This window comes from Meriones unguiculatus, chromosome 21, assembly GCF_030254825.1.
Source record: "Meriones unguiculatus strain TT.TT164.6M chromosome 21, Bangor_MerUng_6.1, whole genome shotgun sequence".
Taxonomy (NCBI): Eukaryota; Metazoa; Chordata; class Mammalia; order Rodentia; family Muridae; genus Meriones; species Meriones unguiculatus.
In genome coordinates, this window is record NC_083368.1 from 29,029,100 (window position 1) to 29,049,116 (window position 20,017).

A 20,017-nucleotide genomic window follows, 5' to 3' on the forward strand; every position below is an offset into this window, starting at 1 on the left:
ATATTTTCTTGGTGAGCTTTTTCTTTCTTTTTTGTTTTTTCAACATATTGTTGCATATTGCTTCTAAATTTATTCATCCAGTCTGCATCTTTTCACTGTAAAATTAAGACCATTTATATTTAGAGTTATTATTAAAAGGCACATACTAGAGTCTATAATTTTCTTTTCATTATGTCTTTGTTCATCTTTAAACTCCCATGGCTTACTCTATTGCTGTTTGATTCCTTGGTATTTTTCATTAACATTTATCTCAGTGGTATTTGAAAATAAACTATTTTTGAGGAACATGGCAGACATGATCTCCCCAAGTTTCTGTCATCCAATCATGTCCTAATAACACAGAACCTCTAACAGGATATTTGTACATACGTTTTATAGTGTGGGTGAAGGAATGTGGAGATGTTAAGAATGGAAACATCCCCACTGATACTTCAGTCTCTCAGCCATGAGATGAGCTGCCACTCTCATTCTCTTCAGCTGTAAAGCGCAAGGACTGGATAGAAGGCCTCTGACATCTCTTTAACACTCTAGGACACCCGAGAAACCCCCCTCATTTGGCTCAGATGTTCTTCTCTCGGGCTCTTTCGTGAGCCAGAACTGATTTTAACAAGGATTCATCCCATGGAGTTATAATAATTTATAGAATTATACCCCAAAATAGAAAATACCCTTATTTTTCACTGAATCCCATACAAATTATCTTAGTTTGAAAAAGAAATTTAAAAAAAAAATCACTTTATGTGCATCAGTGTTTCTTTTGCCGGCCTGTGTGTCTGTGCACCCTCTTGCACATGGAAGCCAGAAAAGGGCATCAGATCCCCTGAACCCAGAGCTACAGATGCTGTGAGTTACAGCTCTGGGTGCTGGGAATGGAGCTCAATCCTCTGGGAGAAGCTCATTCACAGAGACGGTCGGCAACTCCAGCATGGCTGCCTCCTCCCCAATCAGTTTCTGCTCAGTACCCTAAACCCCGATCTGATGTTACCTTTGTTTGCTCTCTCAGTCTGCACCACTCATTTATGCCGTATGCTAAGTGCCTTGATGACGCTTTGCTATCTGTTGCATCTATTTTTCTATCTACCATTTGCTACTGCTTTTTTGTTTTGTTTTGACTTTGGTTTTCTAGCTGCGTGCTTTATAAATGCATTTAGATCTGAAGGTATAGCTATAGCAGGTCATTTTCTGGATGTTCAGCACACATTCGTGTGCGTGTGTATGCACAAGCACACATGTGTACACACACACACACACATGTGTACACACACACTTACTTTCTCTCACTCTACTTGTAATTTCAGCACTGGAGAAGGAGATGGGAGGCTCCTTTGGACTTACTGGCCAGCCAGCCCAGCCTAAACAGTGGGCTCTAGGTCCCAGTGACAGACTCTGACTAAAAGACAAGGGTGATGGCTCCTGAGAAATGACCCCTGAGGCTGACCTCTGACCTCCCCATACATATGCACAGGCACCCATACTCATGTACAATTGCACACTCACACACCAATTATATACGCATTAAAAAAAAAATCCTGAAAGTAAGGAAAATAAGATGTTAGAGAAAAGAGTTTATTCAGGCAATCTTTGCTTAGATACATTAAAAATATTTCTCATTATAAAGGTTCAAATATATAGAAGAGCTTTTCTGCGTTAAAAAGACCATTGAACAAACCACAGCAATGTGTGACGGAAAACAACGTCCATGGTTACCGTCCAATGAATGTTTAAAAGACTTTCTGCACATCATTTTCTAAGGCAAGGGTGCCGGGCTGTGGTGAGTCTGTAAATATCATGTTTATCGCTGATGAAAATGAGAGTATGCTGGACAGACTTTTCACAGAACAATCTCTTCATTTTGAGGCACAATGAAGCAACTAGAAAAAGCTTTAACTAGGAACTTGAGTTCTTACAGCTTCATTCTCCACAATTTTAAAAACTAAATAATCCCCCAAAAGAAGAACTTTCTTTTGTTTGTTTGTTGTTTGTTTGTTTGAGACAGGGTTTCTTTGTAGCCTTGAATGCCCTGGACTCACTTTGCAGACCAATCTGGCCTCAAACTCACAGAGATCCACCTGCTGCTCTCTCCCTGAGTGCTGGGATTTGCTTACATTAAGAACTTTTAGTTGAAAGAGTGAAAATGGTACTCTTTCTTTTTGAAAGTGTTTCTAAATAGTTTTGTAGAAAGGAAAATGCATAATTTGAAAAAAAAAAAAAGAACTTCTTCACTATCCTCCTTCTGCCTTCAAAAAAACTGAAGTTTGGTTATGGCTTTCAAGATTGAAAAAAAAAACAAAACACCTATATCTGTTTTCAATAAAAGCTCATTAGTCCTTAATAACATTACTGACCACTGACAAGCCCAAGGCTTCAACAGGATGGAGGCTATGAGCATATTCTGGTATCAGACAGAAAATGCTAATGGAAAGAAAATCCACCACAACAGAATGTGGATTTCTAGCTTACTGGAGTACCCCTTCCTGAGTCTGAATCCTGCCTCTGGGAGTGACTGGTTCTAAAGCATGGAGCACATAGCCTACTTCACAGACCCCATGAGTAAGGCTCTGATATCAAACATGGGAAACATGAACAGTCCGTGACATCACACTGTCCCTACATAAAAAGGCCCCGAAATTACAATGTTGGAATATGAGCAGCCCTTGACATCACATACTTGGGTACACGTGATCTGTGAAATTACATAGAACTGCTTAGAAATCTCAAGCTTACCTCATTGCTTTAGAGGCAAATGATCAGAGATAGACTCGTCCTTCGTGGAACTTATCTTTTAGCAAGGAAGACACACCATTCATTAATAAAGAAATGAAACAGAAACATGAGTGGCTGAGAGGAGCCATGTATTCAGGGAGTACATGGCCTCTGAAAATATAACTCAGAAACCTGAATGATGTCAAGGAGCCATTCATGAGAGCCAAGGGAAACAGAAAGGCGTGTAATAGAGGCACAAAGGCCCGGTGGCCCAGCAGTGTGGACAATGAAGAGTGGAGTGCGAGAAAAGGGCAGACCCATCAAGGACTAGACCACATCAGGTCTGCAGCCAGAATGAAAGGTTGGACTGTAAGCGACTTGTTAAAAGCCTCTGAAAATATTTGTATCTAGTAGATAGGAGAATGGACTTTATAGGGAGAATAAGGAAGGATAATATCCTTACATAAGCTATAGGAGGATATACATACAGGAGGAAAAGAGCAGAGGGAATACATCCGAGGGACGTCCATCACCTTGTGACTTTGGACAAGATCCAGGAACTCTCTAACCTTTTGGCTTTATCATCTCCCCAGTAAGGATAATTCTGCATGGTTACTGCTGGCATTAAGTAAGAGAATACACACACAGCTCACAGATGATAATAATACATGGTACCCTGAGACCTACATGAATTTGGTTGATTTTTAATTTTAAACAGGATGGCTGGTATAGCCACAACCATAGTCTCTGTGTACCATAGGCCCTCTGAGGAGCTACTACTGAATTAGAGCCTGACCATGACTCAGAAAATCTGCCACAGACACATGCATCCATTTCCATTTATACCCCTTTCTTCCTCACTCCTGCTGAAATGACGTCAAGAACTTGCATCTGATGCCTGGTTCTTAGCACTGGTCATCTTTCTACTTACACTGAAAGATACTCCAATCACTTCAGGACTATCTCATAACACGTTTCTTCAAATGTAATAAAAAACAAACAAACAAACAAAAAACCCTCAATAAACACACTGTTAAAGGAAGTCATTAATTCAGGAAGGATTTTTCCAACTGCAACTGATGTTGTTTGACCCAGAAGGACTAAGGGTACTCACACCGTGACATCTGACCCCAGAAACAACGGTTTGGAGGTGAGAAAGCTGATCAAAAGTATTTCCCTCAAAGGAACTCCAAGAAAGCAGGATGAGGAATCTTGGTGATAACGAACTTCCAGGGCCTCCCTCATCACTCACATCAGTAAGGTGCATGGCTAGGAGATAAAATACACCTATGTACACACACAAACAAACACACACACACACACACACACACACACACACACACACACTCACTCACTCACTCTGGGAACCCAAGCCACTCCCACCTCCAGTGGACCAGGCCCTAAATCTTGGGAATTCCGAATGTCCATCAGTAGATTTAGCCCTAGTAGACACTGGGAAGGGGTCAGCCCTGATCCACAACTCTTATTTCTGTAGACAGCATGTAATGTCTGATTATGATCCACCATAACAGAATGTGGATTCCTAGCTAATTCCTAGATAATTCCCTGCCTGAGTTTGAATCCTGCCTCTGGGAGTGACTGGCTTGAAGGCAGTCACTGCCTCTGGGAGTGACTGGCTTGAAGGCATAAGCCTACTTATCCGTCAGCTTCACCTGAAAAAAAAAATCTGGTTATAACAGAACATACCTGGTAGGGTCACTGCAAGAAATAAAACATGTGAAGGAAATCCAGTAAGTCCACAAAAGCATTTGTTAAGCTGTGAAAAAAAATTAGCTAGGTGTGTACAACAAACAGGATCAAGTGAAGGACAACAGATATGGGGGAAGGAGAAGGCACCACAAAGGGGAAAGGGCAGCAATCTAAAATGGAAAGAACACATACTCTTAGGACTTTTCCATAACAAAGATCCCCAATCACGAAATACAAAATGGGTCCACATTCCTGAATACAGGAATGGTTTAGAGCAAGAAAGACCGAAAAACAGAGAAAGTGGGGAGAGAAGAAACAGGCCGGGGGTGGGGGGGAGAGAATGAAAGGAAGGAGAGGGCTGGATGGGAACCTGGGAGAAACTGGAGGCAATGGCCTGAACCCAGAAAAGCCATGAAAAGCAGCCGTCAGTCTTTCAGACCAGAGAGGTGTTTCCCCACTCTTTCTTCTGTTGTGAATCTGCAGGAAACTAAAGTTGGAAAAACACCCTCAGAGCACAGCACAGCCAGCAGCAGGGAACTGCCAAGCATCACACCAGGAATTGTTTTTCTGCTAGCTAAGAATTGCGCTTCGAGCTGGGTGCGGTGGTGCACGCCTGGAATCCTAACACTTGTGGAGGCAGAGGGAGGTGGATCTCTGTGAGGTCCAGCAGAGCCTCATCCCGCACAGCCGCGGCAGAAAAACCCTGTCTCAAAAAAAAAAAAAAAAAAAAGAATTGTATTTAGTTTGACTCACCTTCCCAGAAACCTCTAATTCTTTCTTGTCTCTCAGAGCTTGACCAGACAACAGTTTCAGCTCAATAATTCCACCCAATATAATGAGCGGTATGATTACTACCAGTAAAACTGTCAACTGCCAGCCATAGATTAAGGATATGATAATTCCTGTCCCAAGATTTGCTACATTCTGGGTAATTACAGCAAGCCTGGAACCCATAGCCTGAAAAACACAACAAATGAGAGACATATGTTTATATTAACTGTAAAATACATGTTTATGTACTCTTAAGAATTAGGACAATTTACTTTCATGCAAATATACCTAATTACCTTCTCAGTTACTAAAGTACTGCTTACTCTAAGTTCATTGTGTTTCTAAATGAGGATTTTCCTGATTTCTACTTAAATAGGAAAGTAGATCAATAAACCAGGATTTAGGGGCTGGAGAGGTGGCTCAGTGGTTAAGAGCACTGGGTGCTCTTCCAGAGGACCAGGTTCAAGTCCCAGCACTCACATGGCGGCTCACATCTGTCTATAATTTCAGAACTGGAATTACACCCTCACACCAACATATGTGTAAACAAAACACCAATGTACATAAAATAATAACAATTAAATCATTAAAAAGAATCCAGGATTTAGTTAGCTTTTTTTCTCCATTCTGATTTTTTTTTCAGTGTGTTTGTACTGGGGTATATATGTACATGTGTGATTATGTGCTCCATGTACACCAGCATGTTGGAGGCTAGAGCAGGTTGTGGTGTCTTCCTTTACCAGTCTCTGCCTTACCATCTTGAAACAGGGTCTCTCATTAACCATAAGCTCACTCACGGGCTCCTAGGTCCACCCACCTCTGTCCCCCAAATGCTGAGGTTACAGGCATGTACAGCCACGCCCGGCTTTTTTAACGTGAGTGCTGTGGACTCAAACTCAGGCCCTCACGCTTGCAGAGAAGGTGCTGCGACCCACTGAACCCTCTCTTCACCCTGGCTGAGTTTTCAATACCGGGAAATCTTTATGTATCACAGCATGATCACCCAAGCAAGCTACACAAATGAGCACAGTTAAAGACACTGACCACGATACTGACCTGGGAATGGTGGCAATTTTTATGTGAGTTACCCAATTGTTTGTAAACTAAGGTTAGTGTTTTCATTAAGGATATTAAAATATACCTGGCCTCATTTGAAACTTATTTTAGGTTTAATTTACTTCTATTTAATTTGAAAAAAAAGGAAATATATATATTCTCCATCATGTATGTGTATATAGGCAGTGTGCATATATATAGCACATATATATGATTCATATACATATATGGTATAGACAACTAAACTTATATTGAAGAGAGCCTTGGCTAAACTGTGCACAGATCAAATTGCAGAGTGACCTTTAAAGAGCTCTTCCTGCACATTTCTCGTGTGAGGGTCAAGGGCAACAGTCTGGAAGACTGCAGGATGGGGGCGCACTAGGGTGCTCCCTCTGTCAGCATCTGAGTCCTTCACAGAACTCACTCTCCACAGCACCTGCTGATGGACAGAAGCGCCTAGAGCATCTCCCTGCTGGAACCTTCAAGACACAGGCATATCCTGCTTTGGATCATGAGAGCCAAAGAATCAAGGTAAATCAAAAGATTGCAAAAATCTTCCTTTCTGAGGAAAGTGCTAGAATTGGGACGTCAGCACTTTCTGATCTTACCGGAACAGACTTCCGTTCCTACAAGAACGGCACTTGCCCTTCCTTCAGGCCTCCTGCCTCCTTGACATCACTGAGGCGGGCCTGCATGCCTTCCCTCCCTCCCCTCCTCAAAGGCCCTCTCCTAACTCTTACGTCCTGTCTCTAGCCATCCTTTTGCACTTTTGATGGTCTGGCCTACCAAGCAGACTGCATGAGGGCAAAAGCCTCGTCTGTAACATGAAATACATAATTATGTCTTATTTGTTCATTTTTGTCCTACACAACTTGTCATAAGTCTTTGGTGTTGGATTTATCCATCAAAAAAAGATAACTACGAAAGTAATTCTCGAGAGTTCTAGGACTTTGAAGAATTTTCCAATCTTCTGTGTGGATGGGTTCATGTTGCAATCTATTTTAACGGAAGCCCCAACCTGAAACATCATCTGTATAGTTCTGGCATACAGGAAGCTTGAAAGACGAAGACCAACACAAAGGCTCAGGGTTGAGGGGGACACAACAGGGACTAAGTATGTTTGAGTTTACGCATCCTCTTGTTGATGAGGAGTATTGCTATGAAGGGGGGGGGGGCACAGAAGAAACTGTGCTCGGCCAGGAATCAAAATCTGAGGATGTGAGAACTCAAAAGTTATTTCTTCTATGCAGTCAATCATTTCTAATATATGTCCTGTTTCCTACAATCATTTTAAGGAAGACTTAATTCCTTTTGCTCCTAGAAATACCCTGGCAGGAGGTACACGTGTCCTCTTGAGTAGCAAGGACAACTCTGTTGGATAACTGAGAAGTAAAGCAGGCCGACCCTGGAAAACGCGCTGTCAACACTCTCTCTTCCATTAGCCGCACTCACTCCTCAGGAAAAGCCTCAAGGAACGGCAGCACACGAAGTGGTTCCTTTTCTAGCAACTACACCAATAACAAAAGAGTGCTTCGAAGTTACATACGATACAATCTATGTTTAACACATGTGATATCCCAGTGAGTTAAATGGATATTTACATTATTTCCCCCTCCAGCCCCTATGTACATCTTCTTAAAGATAGTCACTAACACCTATAGTGAGGAACTTGGTCTTGTTCAAAATGGCTCTGGATCAAAATGGAAGAAGACATCCACCCACCCAGAGTGCGCACATACCCCTTTAACATTCGAGGCGTCACTGGCGAGCCTGGCGGTCAGTGTGCCAGTGCTGTTTTTATGATCATCAAACCAGCTTACGTCCTGAAACACAAGAAGCATTTTGTTTTTAAATCTTAATGCCCTGTTTATGAAACTCTCAGATCTAGGAGAAAGTGACAACATTAACTATCACACATCCCCTGCGCTTGGCATCCAGAATTTAACGTTCAATTGGCAGAAGAGTGAGTTAACATACAAACACGTGACTGGAATATTTTGTTTGTTAATTTATATTTAAAAAAAAATTCTCCTTGTCACTATCATAACTTCAAGTATTAAGCAGTGAAGGCTAACAATGCTACTGTCACCGTAAGGCCTCAGCTCTTGGGAAAGAAGGCACAAGTAAACAAATGTGCACAGTCTAGATGACAATTAACACCCTGGACAGAAACATGTCACAGAAGTGGGGGACGAGGTGGAGAAGGGGCAGAGAAGGCAGGCCTTTCTAAGGGGCCCTGTGAGCAGACATGGGAGATAGGAGCGTCTGAGAGAAGATGGAGCACACACAAAAGCACTGAGGCCTAGGCCCACTCAATCTCTCAAGCAAAGCGAGCAGGCTGTGGTAGCTTAAACCAAACAACCGCTGTTATCTCTAAATAAACTTCTTCCTCTCAACGGGGTTCCCCTGAGCCTCTCTCCCATGACTGTGCAGTTGCCTAGAGTCTTGGAGATGTCGTGTGCTGGAAAAGGGTGCCATTGCTTATGACTAGGTGTGGCTGGGCAATGCACACTGGGCACGATCTCTGACAACTGTACAGACTACAGAATCTCCCTTGTGGCATACGTATTGCATCCACACTGGGGTGAGGATGGAGGTAATGAGAGCAGCTATAAGGCTGACGATCAATCGGTGGAGAGGCAAAATATTAAACAGAGAGGGGAGTCCTCAAGGTTTTAGTCTGAACAATGCTACAGAGAGGCATGAAGAGTAGGTATGGAGTAAGCTTACTGAGGAAAGAGAAGTCAAAAGTTCAAGTTTGGAAATTTGGAAGTTTGAGACATTTATCAGTATCAAAGGAGCGAAGCTAAACACCCAAAGAGTTAACAGTAGTCAGGGTAGCATAAATGAATGAGGTTAAAAAGTCAAAAGCAATGTGCACTCAAATAACGTTCGATATTTAAAAAAAGATTTTCCTTCTGGTATCTCATCTATTAAAGCAAGCAGAGGAAAGACCGTGGTTCTGAAGTATGAACTTATGTCTGTCACAAATAACTTCGGCCTTTATAGATATCTGAATCAACGATGCTCAAAGCAGAGACTGATTTACATAGAACATACTAAAAAAAAAAAAAAAAATCACCAAAGTGCAATGATTCACTAGAGCCTGTATCAATGCACTCTTTAGTATTCTCAGGTACTAAAGTGTTCCCCCCTCCCCGCCCGGAACACGACATCCTTGAAAACAGAGGCCATTCAGGTTTGACTACCTTGCAATTCTTAATACTATACTTCAGCAGCAGCGGCTTTCATATGTTTGAGGTACTGAACAGTTTATGGAAAGGGCATCGCAGACGCCAGCCAGTCAGCTCTTGAAGAACAGCAGACCTGAGGGCTAGCCTGCAGGCTGGTGGCCAGATGAGCATCCCGCATCCGGTGGTTTGCCAAGGTCTACCGCGGGAGGGTAAGTAGAACCCCGGTGTTGAATATGGCTTGACAGAAAGCCCAAGGTGAAAGGCCACCATAAAATCAGGCCCTTTCACACGTCAGGCTCGGTCCTGGCTGTAAACACCTGGAGCTAACAAGCTACCTCTTGAAGTGTGGCTGGGAAGACTGGGAAAGGACCTTGGGATCAAAAACAGCTGCGCAGGAAGCTGGAGGTTAAAGGGCACACTGCTCTTGCGGAGTCTGGTTCCCAGCACCAGTGTTAGCAGCACACAGTAACCTTTCACCCCCAGGGGATCTGAGGCCATTTTTGACCTCCGCAGACACCTACCCTCATGTGCACATTATTCCCCTCTCCCCCATATACGTGCAATTAAAAAAAAAAAATCTTAAAAAACAAAGCAACAGCCAGGAATATGGGACTGGCCTCTTCTCATGGAACATTGCTGCTTCCGAACTGGGTTCCAGTGCCTCCGGCTTGCCTGGGCTAGGATGTTTGAACACCTTTTTAGTCAACAGCAAATGACTAGTGATCACATACTATTTTTAAAGTCATACGCAAATTTCTCACAATTACTAAAAAAACAAAACAAGCAAACAAACAAACAACAGTCCTTCCTCCTTCTTCTTGGCTGCCCTGGGTTACCTTTCCCAAATCCTACTTCTTCTTTAAGGAAAATATCCACACTGCCCATTCTAAGCATTTTGAGGATACAAAGTGTGAGGTGGACTTTGTCCTATTATGTCACTGAGCTAACAGTGCCTGTGGGTTACCACATCAGTCTCCTTAACGAAACTAGGCAGTAAGGAATGATGAGTCAAGGCAATGATCTTGAACCTGTGGAATGAAAGGCATGAAGGATATCGCCTGAGGGCAAGAGTCATGACAGAGTATCCCAGGTTCACGGGAGAAAGAGGGAAAGAGTGGGGAATGAGGAAAATGAAGATCACTTTGTCTTCTGTGGTTTCCCAATGCTGGAGGGGGACAGCATTTGTCTCAACCCAGTGCCCAGCTGCAGCAGACAGGCTGAAGCTACATCTACGGACGTTTCACCAGCCTCTCAAGATGAGGCTGAGCACCCACGCAGAATCTCTAGCTACGGAACACGACAGAGCTCTTACAGTCTATGTCCACAGAGCTCAAGAGAGGAGCCATACTCACCCCGGGGTGCAACCCTCGACAGCCGTACCTGTCTCAGCATGGACTTGAAAACCATGTAGCGGAGTCGCTTGGTGAGGATCTCTCCAGCTTTGCCAAAGGTGAAGCCCTAAGAGGAACGAGGACGCGTTACACGGAAGACTGGTCGGGGACTCAGGCAGCAATTACACAGCAGGAAGGGGGACCGCCGTTATTGTGGTAGGAATATATGACACATGCAGCCGCAAGGCCTCAGTTCCTGGGGTGGCTGTCTTGTTGTGACCCTAGACTGCAGGGCCAGGCATGTAGCTGCAGTGGCGAGAGGCCTAGAAGAGGCCGGTGTTTTAGTGACAGGGTATCCAGAGGTGTACTAAAAACGCATTTATGTGCCTCACCCACTCCATCCCAATCCCAGCCAACCCTTCCCAGCTCCTCATCATTCAATCAGCTAGAAAGCAGGGCCACTCTAAACAAGCTCTGTGGTGGTTTGAATAGCTACGGCCCCCATGAACTCATGTGTCATGGGGAGTGGCACTATTAGGAGGTGTGACCTTGTTGGAGGAAGCGTGTCACTGTGGGGGCGGGCTCTGAGGTCTCTAACGTTCAAGCCCTGCCAAGTGTGGATCACAGTCTCCTTGTTGCCTGCGGACCAAGATCTAGAGATCTCGGCTCCTCCAGCATGTCTGCCTGCATTCTGCCATGCTTGCCACCATGATGAAAATGGCACTTAACCTCTGAAACTGTAAGCCATCCCCAATTAAATGTTTGTTTGTTTTTATAAGAGTTGCCTTAGTCATGGTGTCTCTTCACAGCAATAAAAACCTAACCAAGACAAGCTGTAAGCATAAACTATTATTTAATTGGAACATTTGTGAGACAAAAGATGCACTGTTAATGGCTGCCCAAGAACCTAAGGTGAAATCTGGAAAAAGAATTTATAGCCACCCATCCATAAGGGAGGAACTGAGAAAGCCAAACTTTGGTATCAAAACAGATTGAGCAAAGTGGCTCTTCAAGAGGAAGCCTTTTGGATTCCATCTTCCCATCCTTCTGTACAGTTCAATGTCTAGAAGAGGGACTGTAAGCAGGAAAGAACAGTAAGATACAAGTGTGCTGCTATGCCAGGCCACATCTGGGAAGGAATGACAGCCAAGCCCTCAACACAATGACTAGGGGGTGCAAAGGACTTGGAAGCAGCAATATTCCCCTTTTCACATGAAACTGGAAATGGCAACCTATAGATGAGAAACAGAAAAGCAGCATGGGAAAGGTTGTATGGCGCAACAAAGAATGGAAGGTCCTAACTGCAACCCTGTAACCTCCTGTGGTGTCGAAGAGGGCAGCCATATATCCCTTTGTGCCTCTCAAGTTGCACTCTGGGTGTTACTGAAAGAAAGGGAGGAAAAACGTGCTGAGGAATCAAGTCAAGATGGAAAAGGAAAAGAGGGACTATGTAAGTAAAGGCCAGATGGGGGCCACAAACAGGTTTCTGCTGTTGGACCAAATGTACACGAAAGATTTTTCTCACTTTGAATTTGCTAGACTAAATGGGCTACTACCCACCTGCAGGAGTTAGTCATTTTTGCCAAGAGCTACCTTCTGTTACATGGTGGGCTTGTGCACGTACAATCTCAAAGCCCTAGAACCATCGTGCGTAAAACCAAGCTGGGAGTTGGAATAGTTGACAGGTCTCCAGAGGTCACAGCCCAGCAGGGGCTTATCAGGGTCTATACCAAGGAATGTGAACTCCTGAGCAAGAAAGGACTCAGGCTGACTCTCTGGTCCTCACTGAGGTCCCTGCTTGATTCTCGGATGAGCACCTGGGCATTCCATCCTTTCCAGCATGGATTTGAAATCCACTGATGTCCAGGGATCCACTGGCTGTTTCTCAGACTGAGTCACCGGAGACTCAGTTTTCCCAACACAGCCAGGCTGTGAGGGAATGGCTTTCACTCTTTATGCTTCGCTAGTCCAACTGCCAAAGTAGGAGTGACCATCTCCAAGCTGCCTCCCTCCCAATCTCTTACCCACTCCACACGGAGCAACCAAAACTTCTCCGAACACCCGTGAGTCTCTTGCAGGTAAGCCATGTCTATTTATTCTAGCAAGATGGAGTTCTACAGCCTTTTAAGCATTTAGTCAAGTAACCGTTTTATTCCCCTTTTTCATCTCCAACAGTGTTCAGGAACTGTGTCTTGTCTACAAAAATATTAATACACGTCTAGAATATAACTAAGAGCTGGAGAGATGGCTCAGTAGTTAAGAGCACTGGCTGCTCTTCCAGAGAACCCTAGTTCCATTCCTGGTGGTGGTTCATAACCATCTGTAACTCCTGTTTCAGGGAACTCATCTCCCTCTTCTGGCTTCCACTGGCAACAGGCATGCACATGGTACACAGACATACATGCAGGCAAAACACTCATCACATAAAATAAAATTCTAAATTAAAGCCCAGAATGTATTAAAGAAATGTATTCAAAGTTTCAGCTACAATATTTCATGTGGGTAATCACTGACTCACTGGGTAGGAGGTTATTTCATAATGCCTCTCATAGATATGGGCTTGCTCACTTGCTCATATTTCTTTTAATCATCATGAGGTAAAACTTCCCATATTTTGGAGAAAGAAAGTTCAGGCAAAAACAGATAAAATGACTAATTTTCCCATAAATACATAATTGGCCATGTGTGCAAATGACAGAAAGATCTAGGTCTAACCCCAGAGTCTACACTGCGTGCCTTTCAACACTACAGTGTTTATAATTTGTTTATAATTGGAATTATAATTTGTTTATAATTGTTTGTTTATAATTGGAATCACATGATTTTCAAGTAGCAAAACCCATGTTAAGGATGGGTCTTAAGCAGTTCTTCTTCTTCTTCTTCTTCTTCTTCTTCTTCTTCTTCTTCTTCTTCTTCTTCATGATTGGCTTTTTGTTGGTATAATGTTCTTTTGAAATGTATACACCTTACCCTTGGTCATTCAAATGCTGATTTCTCTTCCCCACTCTCTGGCTTCAATCCGGACATTGTATTGTGATATTTATTCTAAGTATTACCTGTCTCAACTTTGTGTAAACATGCCAAAATAAAGCAACTAGCCACAATGTTGAACAAGAAAAAGGAAGCAGGGGAGAGGGGAGGAGCCAGAGGACAGGAAAAGAGTGGGAGGCAAAAGGGCAAGGGCAGAGCTAGGAAAGCAGAGCTGGAGGGAGAGATCTTGGAATGACATGGAGAGATGGACTGGACCTAATATATCACTAAAAGCAAGTATAATGTGGGAAATCTAAATGTTAGAAACTAAGAGAGCTTGGAGGTTTAGGATGGAACAACTATTGCCCAGCATTGTGTTCTAGGTTAATTAAATAAATCCCAGTGTCTGTGTGGTGATTTGGGTATACAGCTGTTTAGGATTAGCAGCAGCTTTACCGAAGATATATCAATAGTAAATATTAATCATAAAATACAACAGCTTTTAATGCTTCTCCTATCATTGTAAGGGTTCTTTCTCTGTAGCAAGAGCTTAGCAACAAATCTCAACTTTTTTTTAGTGTGCTATATTTGCAAGTTCTTTTAGTTCCTTATTCTTTCTTTCTTTTGTCCAAATACAGGAAGACATTTCTCTAAATACCAAATTGAACAGAAATACTTAGCTCCAAACTTATCCCCGGGGCTCCCATTCTCATGTTTCCATCTTCATTCTAATCATTGCAGCAACTGAACATCCCCTTGCTGTCGTTAGGTCAAGGGCTGTCTTTAGGAAAAGGGCGGAGAGGAGAAGGAAAGCAAGTAAGAGGAGGCAAAGCCACAGACTATTACAGCCCAAGTAAAGAAGGAGGAACCACACACATAGGAAAATCACATACATGTTTGCAAATCTTCCAAAATGAATGCAGAAAAAAAATGTAGAAACTTACCTGAAAGAAGTATGTGATGAAAGAAACCATCCCCATGACCAGAAAAAGCAGTGAAAACAAGTTACAATTCTGCCGTTTGGTTTCAGGGTCATCATCCCTTGCAAAAACCTGTTGACAAAATATTTGAGAGGTTCTTAGTTCTATTGCTGAGGAAGGCATTCTGCATGGAAGCCCATTCCCCACATTCTCACAGTTTGGGGGACAAGACAGACTTTGTATACTGGAACAGGTTTGGCTTCTGGAATGCCGCCCTCCAAGGCATCTTGCATTCGGCTTTCCTTCAATGGGGGTGGGGGTCTACCATTCATAGATTCGCCCAATATTTGGGGGGAGGGGGTTGGGTTTCCATGTAGATTAATGCATGCCACCTACTATGGAATGGACTGTAATAAATCCTCTCCACTTGGAATCCTATCAAGAAACAATGCTGTTCAACAATTCTTTGTTTTACTCTGCGAAGATCTCCAAGTGTCCCAAGCTGTCTGGATAACCTGCCAAGAAGCTCATCTCTTAAAGAAAATGGAGACTCCCTCTCTCAGCATTGTGAGAAGCCTTGTGAAATGTCTTCCACCCACATAGGCCTGTTGGCTGGTGTATCATTATATGTTTAGGCAATTATGTTGTCAAGGGTACAGCTCCCTTGTCATCCAGCATCTGGTATTCTGGTTCTCTGGCAGCTCACTTAGCCAACTCTTTTATTCTTATTTCTTTGTGTTTTTCTACTAAATGGGCTCAGTAGGGTGTGTGTGTGTTTGTGTGTGTGTGTGTGTGTGTGTGTGTGTGTGTGTAAAACAATAATTATAAGAGAGGAAGCTTGAGAGGGGGTGGGAAGTGTACACAGGAATTGGAGGGGGTTGAAGGAGATGAAAATGATGCAAATATAGTACTTTTATAAGGAATTCTCAAAAAATGTAAATAAAACAATTAGGTTTCTTCTTACAAATGAGACTTTGATTTTCCCAACTTCAAACCATGTGAAGATTCATGGTTTTCTGGCTTATTGTCAATGGTATAAATGGACGCAATTCATTCACTTTTTATCAGTAAACACAAAGAAATCTACACAAAATAGACACCAACACTTACCCCTACGATCCTTGAAAATACTATAGAAAACACTGGTTGCATGCATCCATTTACAACAGCACAAAGTGCACCAACAATTAAATAAGGCCATTCAGTTATATTTAGCTTTAGGATCTGCCGAAAGGAAACTAGGGGCACGTCTTCCTCCTAAAAAAACATACATTTCAAAAAGATAGCTTACAGAACTGGTACTTTGGGGGCTAGAGAAAGGCTCAGCAGTTGAGGGCACTCCTGCTGCTTTTCCAGAGGACCCATGTTCTATTCCTAGCACCCAAAAGGCAATTCATAATTGTCTGTACCTCTAGTTCTAGGGGATCCGATTCTGGCTTTTAGGGGCACCACACACACACACACACACACACACACACGGTATACAGACATATACACAGTCAAAATACTCAATATAGATACAAGTATTATTTAAAAATTGATAGTTAAATTTGTCATCTATGGCTTCATCTATCCATATTATCATTAATGAATATAACACTATTCCTTATTGACTGGTAGTACTATTTATGAACCCAATTCTGACAAGTTTCATAAAAAAAAAAAACAAAAAACCCAGAAACACAAACAATGATGTTGTGACCAATACTCTTAGCCTAGGATTCAGAAGACAAGAATATTTACAATTAGGAACAAACGGCAAAGAAAATTTACTGGCACATCCAGCAGAGCCTCAATCTTTTTAAAAATTACTAAACTGCTCAAACATATAATAATCTGATTTTACTGACATCTGAGGTTATAAAGAATATGTGCTTCTGTCATAAACATACTCTTGGTGGGCTATATGTTTATTTAAATATATTATGGCTGTACTCTAGCCCTCTCCATCTGTCCAGCATCTTTATGTATGCTAAGAGCACGCAGGCATACAAGGAAGAGCTGCATACTACTTGATAGAGTAGATAGAAAATGAGGGCTGACATGCTCATTGGTAAGACGTCTAACTAGAATGGAGGAGGCCCTAGCACCACAAAAACAAACAAACAAACAAACAAAAAACATGTTTTTACTAATTCCTTAAAATGTAGCCAACATTTCTGACTTTAGAAATTCCTGACAATGACAGCTTATTATTGCCAGTTTTAGGGGATGATTCAGATAACCCAGCAGACGATTAAGATTTGGTTAACTGGTGTGAGAGTACTTCTAAAAAGGGAAAGGACGCAAATGCAAGCATTCATCATTCTCTGCTTCCTGACTGTGATGTCATTGTCATCAACTACACCCTCAAACTGTGGGATACAATAAACCTTCCTCCCTGAAGTTACTTTAGTAGTTATTTTTGTTATAGCAACAAGGGCAATACTAATACAGACCACTGCGGATTCTTTACACAAGTCAAACATTTAGAAAACTTCATATGAATTCTTATTCTTAAATTCTAAACTGACTGTAAAAGGTTATGATTTTGGTTTCTGAAATAACCTAGAAAATATGATAGAATGATTCTAAGCAGTTATATCTCATTTTTCCGCCTATCCCAGCCCCAACTAACCCAGCTAATAGTCACAAGGAGAGGTGTGAGAGGATTTATAACTAAGACTACAAGCCACATCCATACCAGGCCCTCTTTTGTACTAACTTTTCTCTCTTGGTCTTGCTGTCCCTGGATACTCCAGCAAGTTGATCTCCTTGTTAAAGTACATTTTGATTCTTCTGAAGTCAACTGAGTGTTATCAGTGTCACTTTGAGAATCATAAGCGTCATTTCCTGGTTCAATTTCATTTCCTTTAGTCTAAAACAAATAAGATAGACAGAGAAGTTGGCTAGGTACAGTTAAACAAGGGAAATAATTCACTCATGAGCATTAAGGAATAATGAAATGTTTCAAGTTATTATGGGAAAAGAAGTTAAGCCGCTACGCTTTCTCCTGTAATATTATTTGCAATTAAAACCAACCACAAAATGAAAAAGACTGCTCCCAAATAAAATGGCTGTTACATAGTCATTGCTGTGCTGCTGTCAACTGAATACAAACCCAGGCATATCTAGGAAGAAGGAAGCTTAATCAAAATGACCCCTTAAGACTGGCTTTTAAACAAGTCTGTGGGGTGTTTTCTTGATTTATCATGGAGAAGGGAGGGCCCACCTCATTGTGTGTGGTGTCATACCTGGGTAGGTGATCCTGGGCTGTATGAAAAAGGAGGCTGAGCAAGCCAGAGGGAGAAAGCCAGTAAGCAGCGTCCCTCCATGGTGTCTGCATCAGCTCCTCCCTTGAGTTCCTGGCCTGACTTCCCTGGGCAATGGACTGACTATAAGCTGTAGGATGAAACATACCCTTTCCTCCCCAAGTTGTGACTGGTCATGGTACGTTATCACAGCAACAGAAAGCTAAATAAAACTTTCCCTCCATCCCTGGGACATTCGGCCAATTAAGTTTGCTTGGAACCGGTATCAGCAATGGTGATGTGGAACATTCTGTAATGTGCGTCACATCTGTCATTTAAAATTTCCTAGCAGCCGCATTTGAAAACGGGAAAATAGATAAATGTCAATTTAATTATATATTTAATCAAACAAATCCAAGATATATTATTGCTATGGTATGCTTTTTTGCTTTTTTTTTTTTTTTTTAATACTTGGCCTTCAGGATTCCAGTGTCATTTTGTACTTAAAAATATTCCAGGGCTGGAGAGATGGCTCAGTGGTTAAGAGCACGGCCTTCTCTTCTGAGCTCAATTCCCAGCAACCACAGGGATGTGATGCCTTCTTTTGGCATACAAGTGACCTATAGATTGAGCACACATATATGTAAAATAATTAATTAATTAATTTTTTTAAAAACAATTTTCTAAAATCCAGATTAACCAATGCTTCAACCGTCAGTAGCCAAATGTGGCTAGGAGCTACTACCAGGGCTAGCTCATCTCAAAATGTTGTTAAACTTTAATTATCTCTTTTTAAGCTTCCCTCTTTCCTAGAAAAAGTAACATAGAACACTTGCCTGGTTCTGGATATCCAAGCACGTTTTATGCTTTTCAAGATAAGCAAGTGAAATTTATCTATAACATCAAATAGCAGTACCATGTCATCACCAATATAAAGTAGGACATTTCTAGAGTTCGGCTGTACCTGTGCCATGACAAGCCTGAAGTAAATGCCCTTGTCTCTCATGAGCTCATCATGATTCCCTTGCTCCACAATGACACCATCTTCAAACCCAGCGATGACATCAGCATTACGAACTGTAGACAAGCGGTGAGCTATCACAATGGTGGTCCGGCCTTCTCTAGCCTGAGGAGAGAGAAATCTGGCTTCTGATACATGAATTGTTATATGTAAACTCAGTATTTCATCTTATGTTTACTAAAGGGCAGGATTTCAACATTATAGAGCCAAGAAAGCTCCAAAAAAATAGCCTATGGTTTCACTAATTTTCACTGTAGCCAAGAAGCTACTCGAATCTGATAGCTGTGGGAAAGGAAAAATCAGTTTTTTTCAGTGGAGTAAAACTCAGTGCATCGATCACATAGTCAGAAGACATAAACTACATGGTTTTTGCTTGCTTGTCTGTTTTTACAGAAAGAAGAGAGGGAACATGAAGTCAGGTGAGTAGGAAGATGAGGAAGGATCTGGGAAGAGTTGGGTTTGGGGACAGACTACTACTTAGCAATTAAAAACAAGAAAATCATGAAATTTGCAGGCAAATGGTGGGATCTAGAAAAGATCATCCTTAGCGAGGTAACCCAGAAGCAGAGGGACACATATGATATATACTCACTTATAACTGGATATTAGCCACATAATATAGGATAAACATACTAAAGTCTATAGTCCTAAAGAAGCTAAACAACAAGGAGGACCGTAGGGAAGATGCTTAATCCTCAATCAGAAGGATTAACATCAGGATAAACCTCTGAAGTAGAAGACAAGGAACAGGATGGGACTCTCCCACAGAGGGCCTCTGAAAGACTACCATCAGAGTATTGAAGGAGATGCTGCGACTCATAGCCAAACTTTGGGCAGAATGCCAGAATCCTATGGAAGAAGAGGGAGATAGAAAGACCTAGAGGGGACAAAAATTCCACAGAGAGAATAACAAAGCCAAAATACCTGGGCCTAGGGGGTCCTGTAGAGACCAATACTCCAACCAATGAGCATGCATGGAGAGGACCTAGAACCCCTACACAGGTGTAGCCCATAGGCTGCTCAGTTTCCAAGTGGGTTACACAGTAAGGGGGACAGGGGCTGTCTCTGACATGAACTCAGTGGCTGGCTCTTTGATCACCTTCCCATGGTG

At 42.2% G+C, this 20,017-nt stretch overlaps 1 protein-coding gene across 3 annotated transcripts in view; it reads right to left on the bottom strand.

Annotated features, from left to right (window-relative positions):
* LOC110555238 (ATP-dependent translocase ABCB1) overlaps positions 1-20,017 on the bottom strand; it is a 65,633-nt gene that overhangs the window by 18,747 nt on the left and 26,869 nt on the right. The window contains exons 15-21 of one of the 3 annotated variants that reach the window (XM_060373881.1): positions 18,850-19,011; positions 17,360-17,512; positions 15,766-15,912; positions 14,680-14,787; positions 10,815-10,892; positions 7,980-8,063; positions 5,167-5,370 (exon numbers count right to left, since the gene is read on the bottom strand). In XM_060373881.1, coding sequence (XP_060229864.1) covers positions 5,167-5,370; positions 7,980-8,063; positions 10,815-10,892; positions 14,680-14,787; positions 15,766-15,912; positions 17,360-17,512; positions 18,850-19,011 — 936 coding nt within the window. Of the gene's footprint in view, positions 1-5,166; positions 5,371-7,979; positions 8,064-10,786; positions 14,517-14,679; positions 14,788-15,765; positions 15,913-17,359; positions 17,513-18,849; positions 19,012-20,017 lie in introns of those variants that run through there. The other 2 variants (XM_060373882.1, XM_060373883.1) reach the window with 2 other exon arrangements.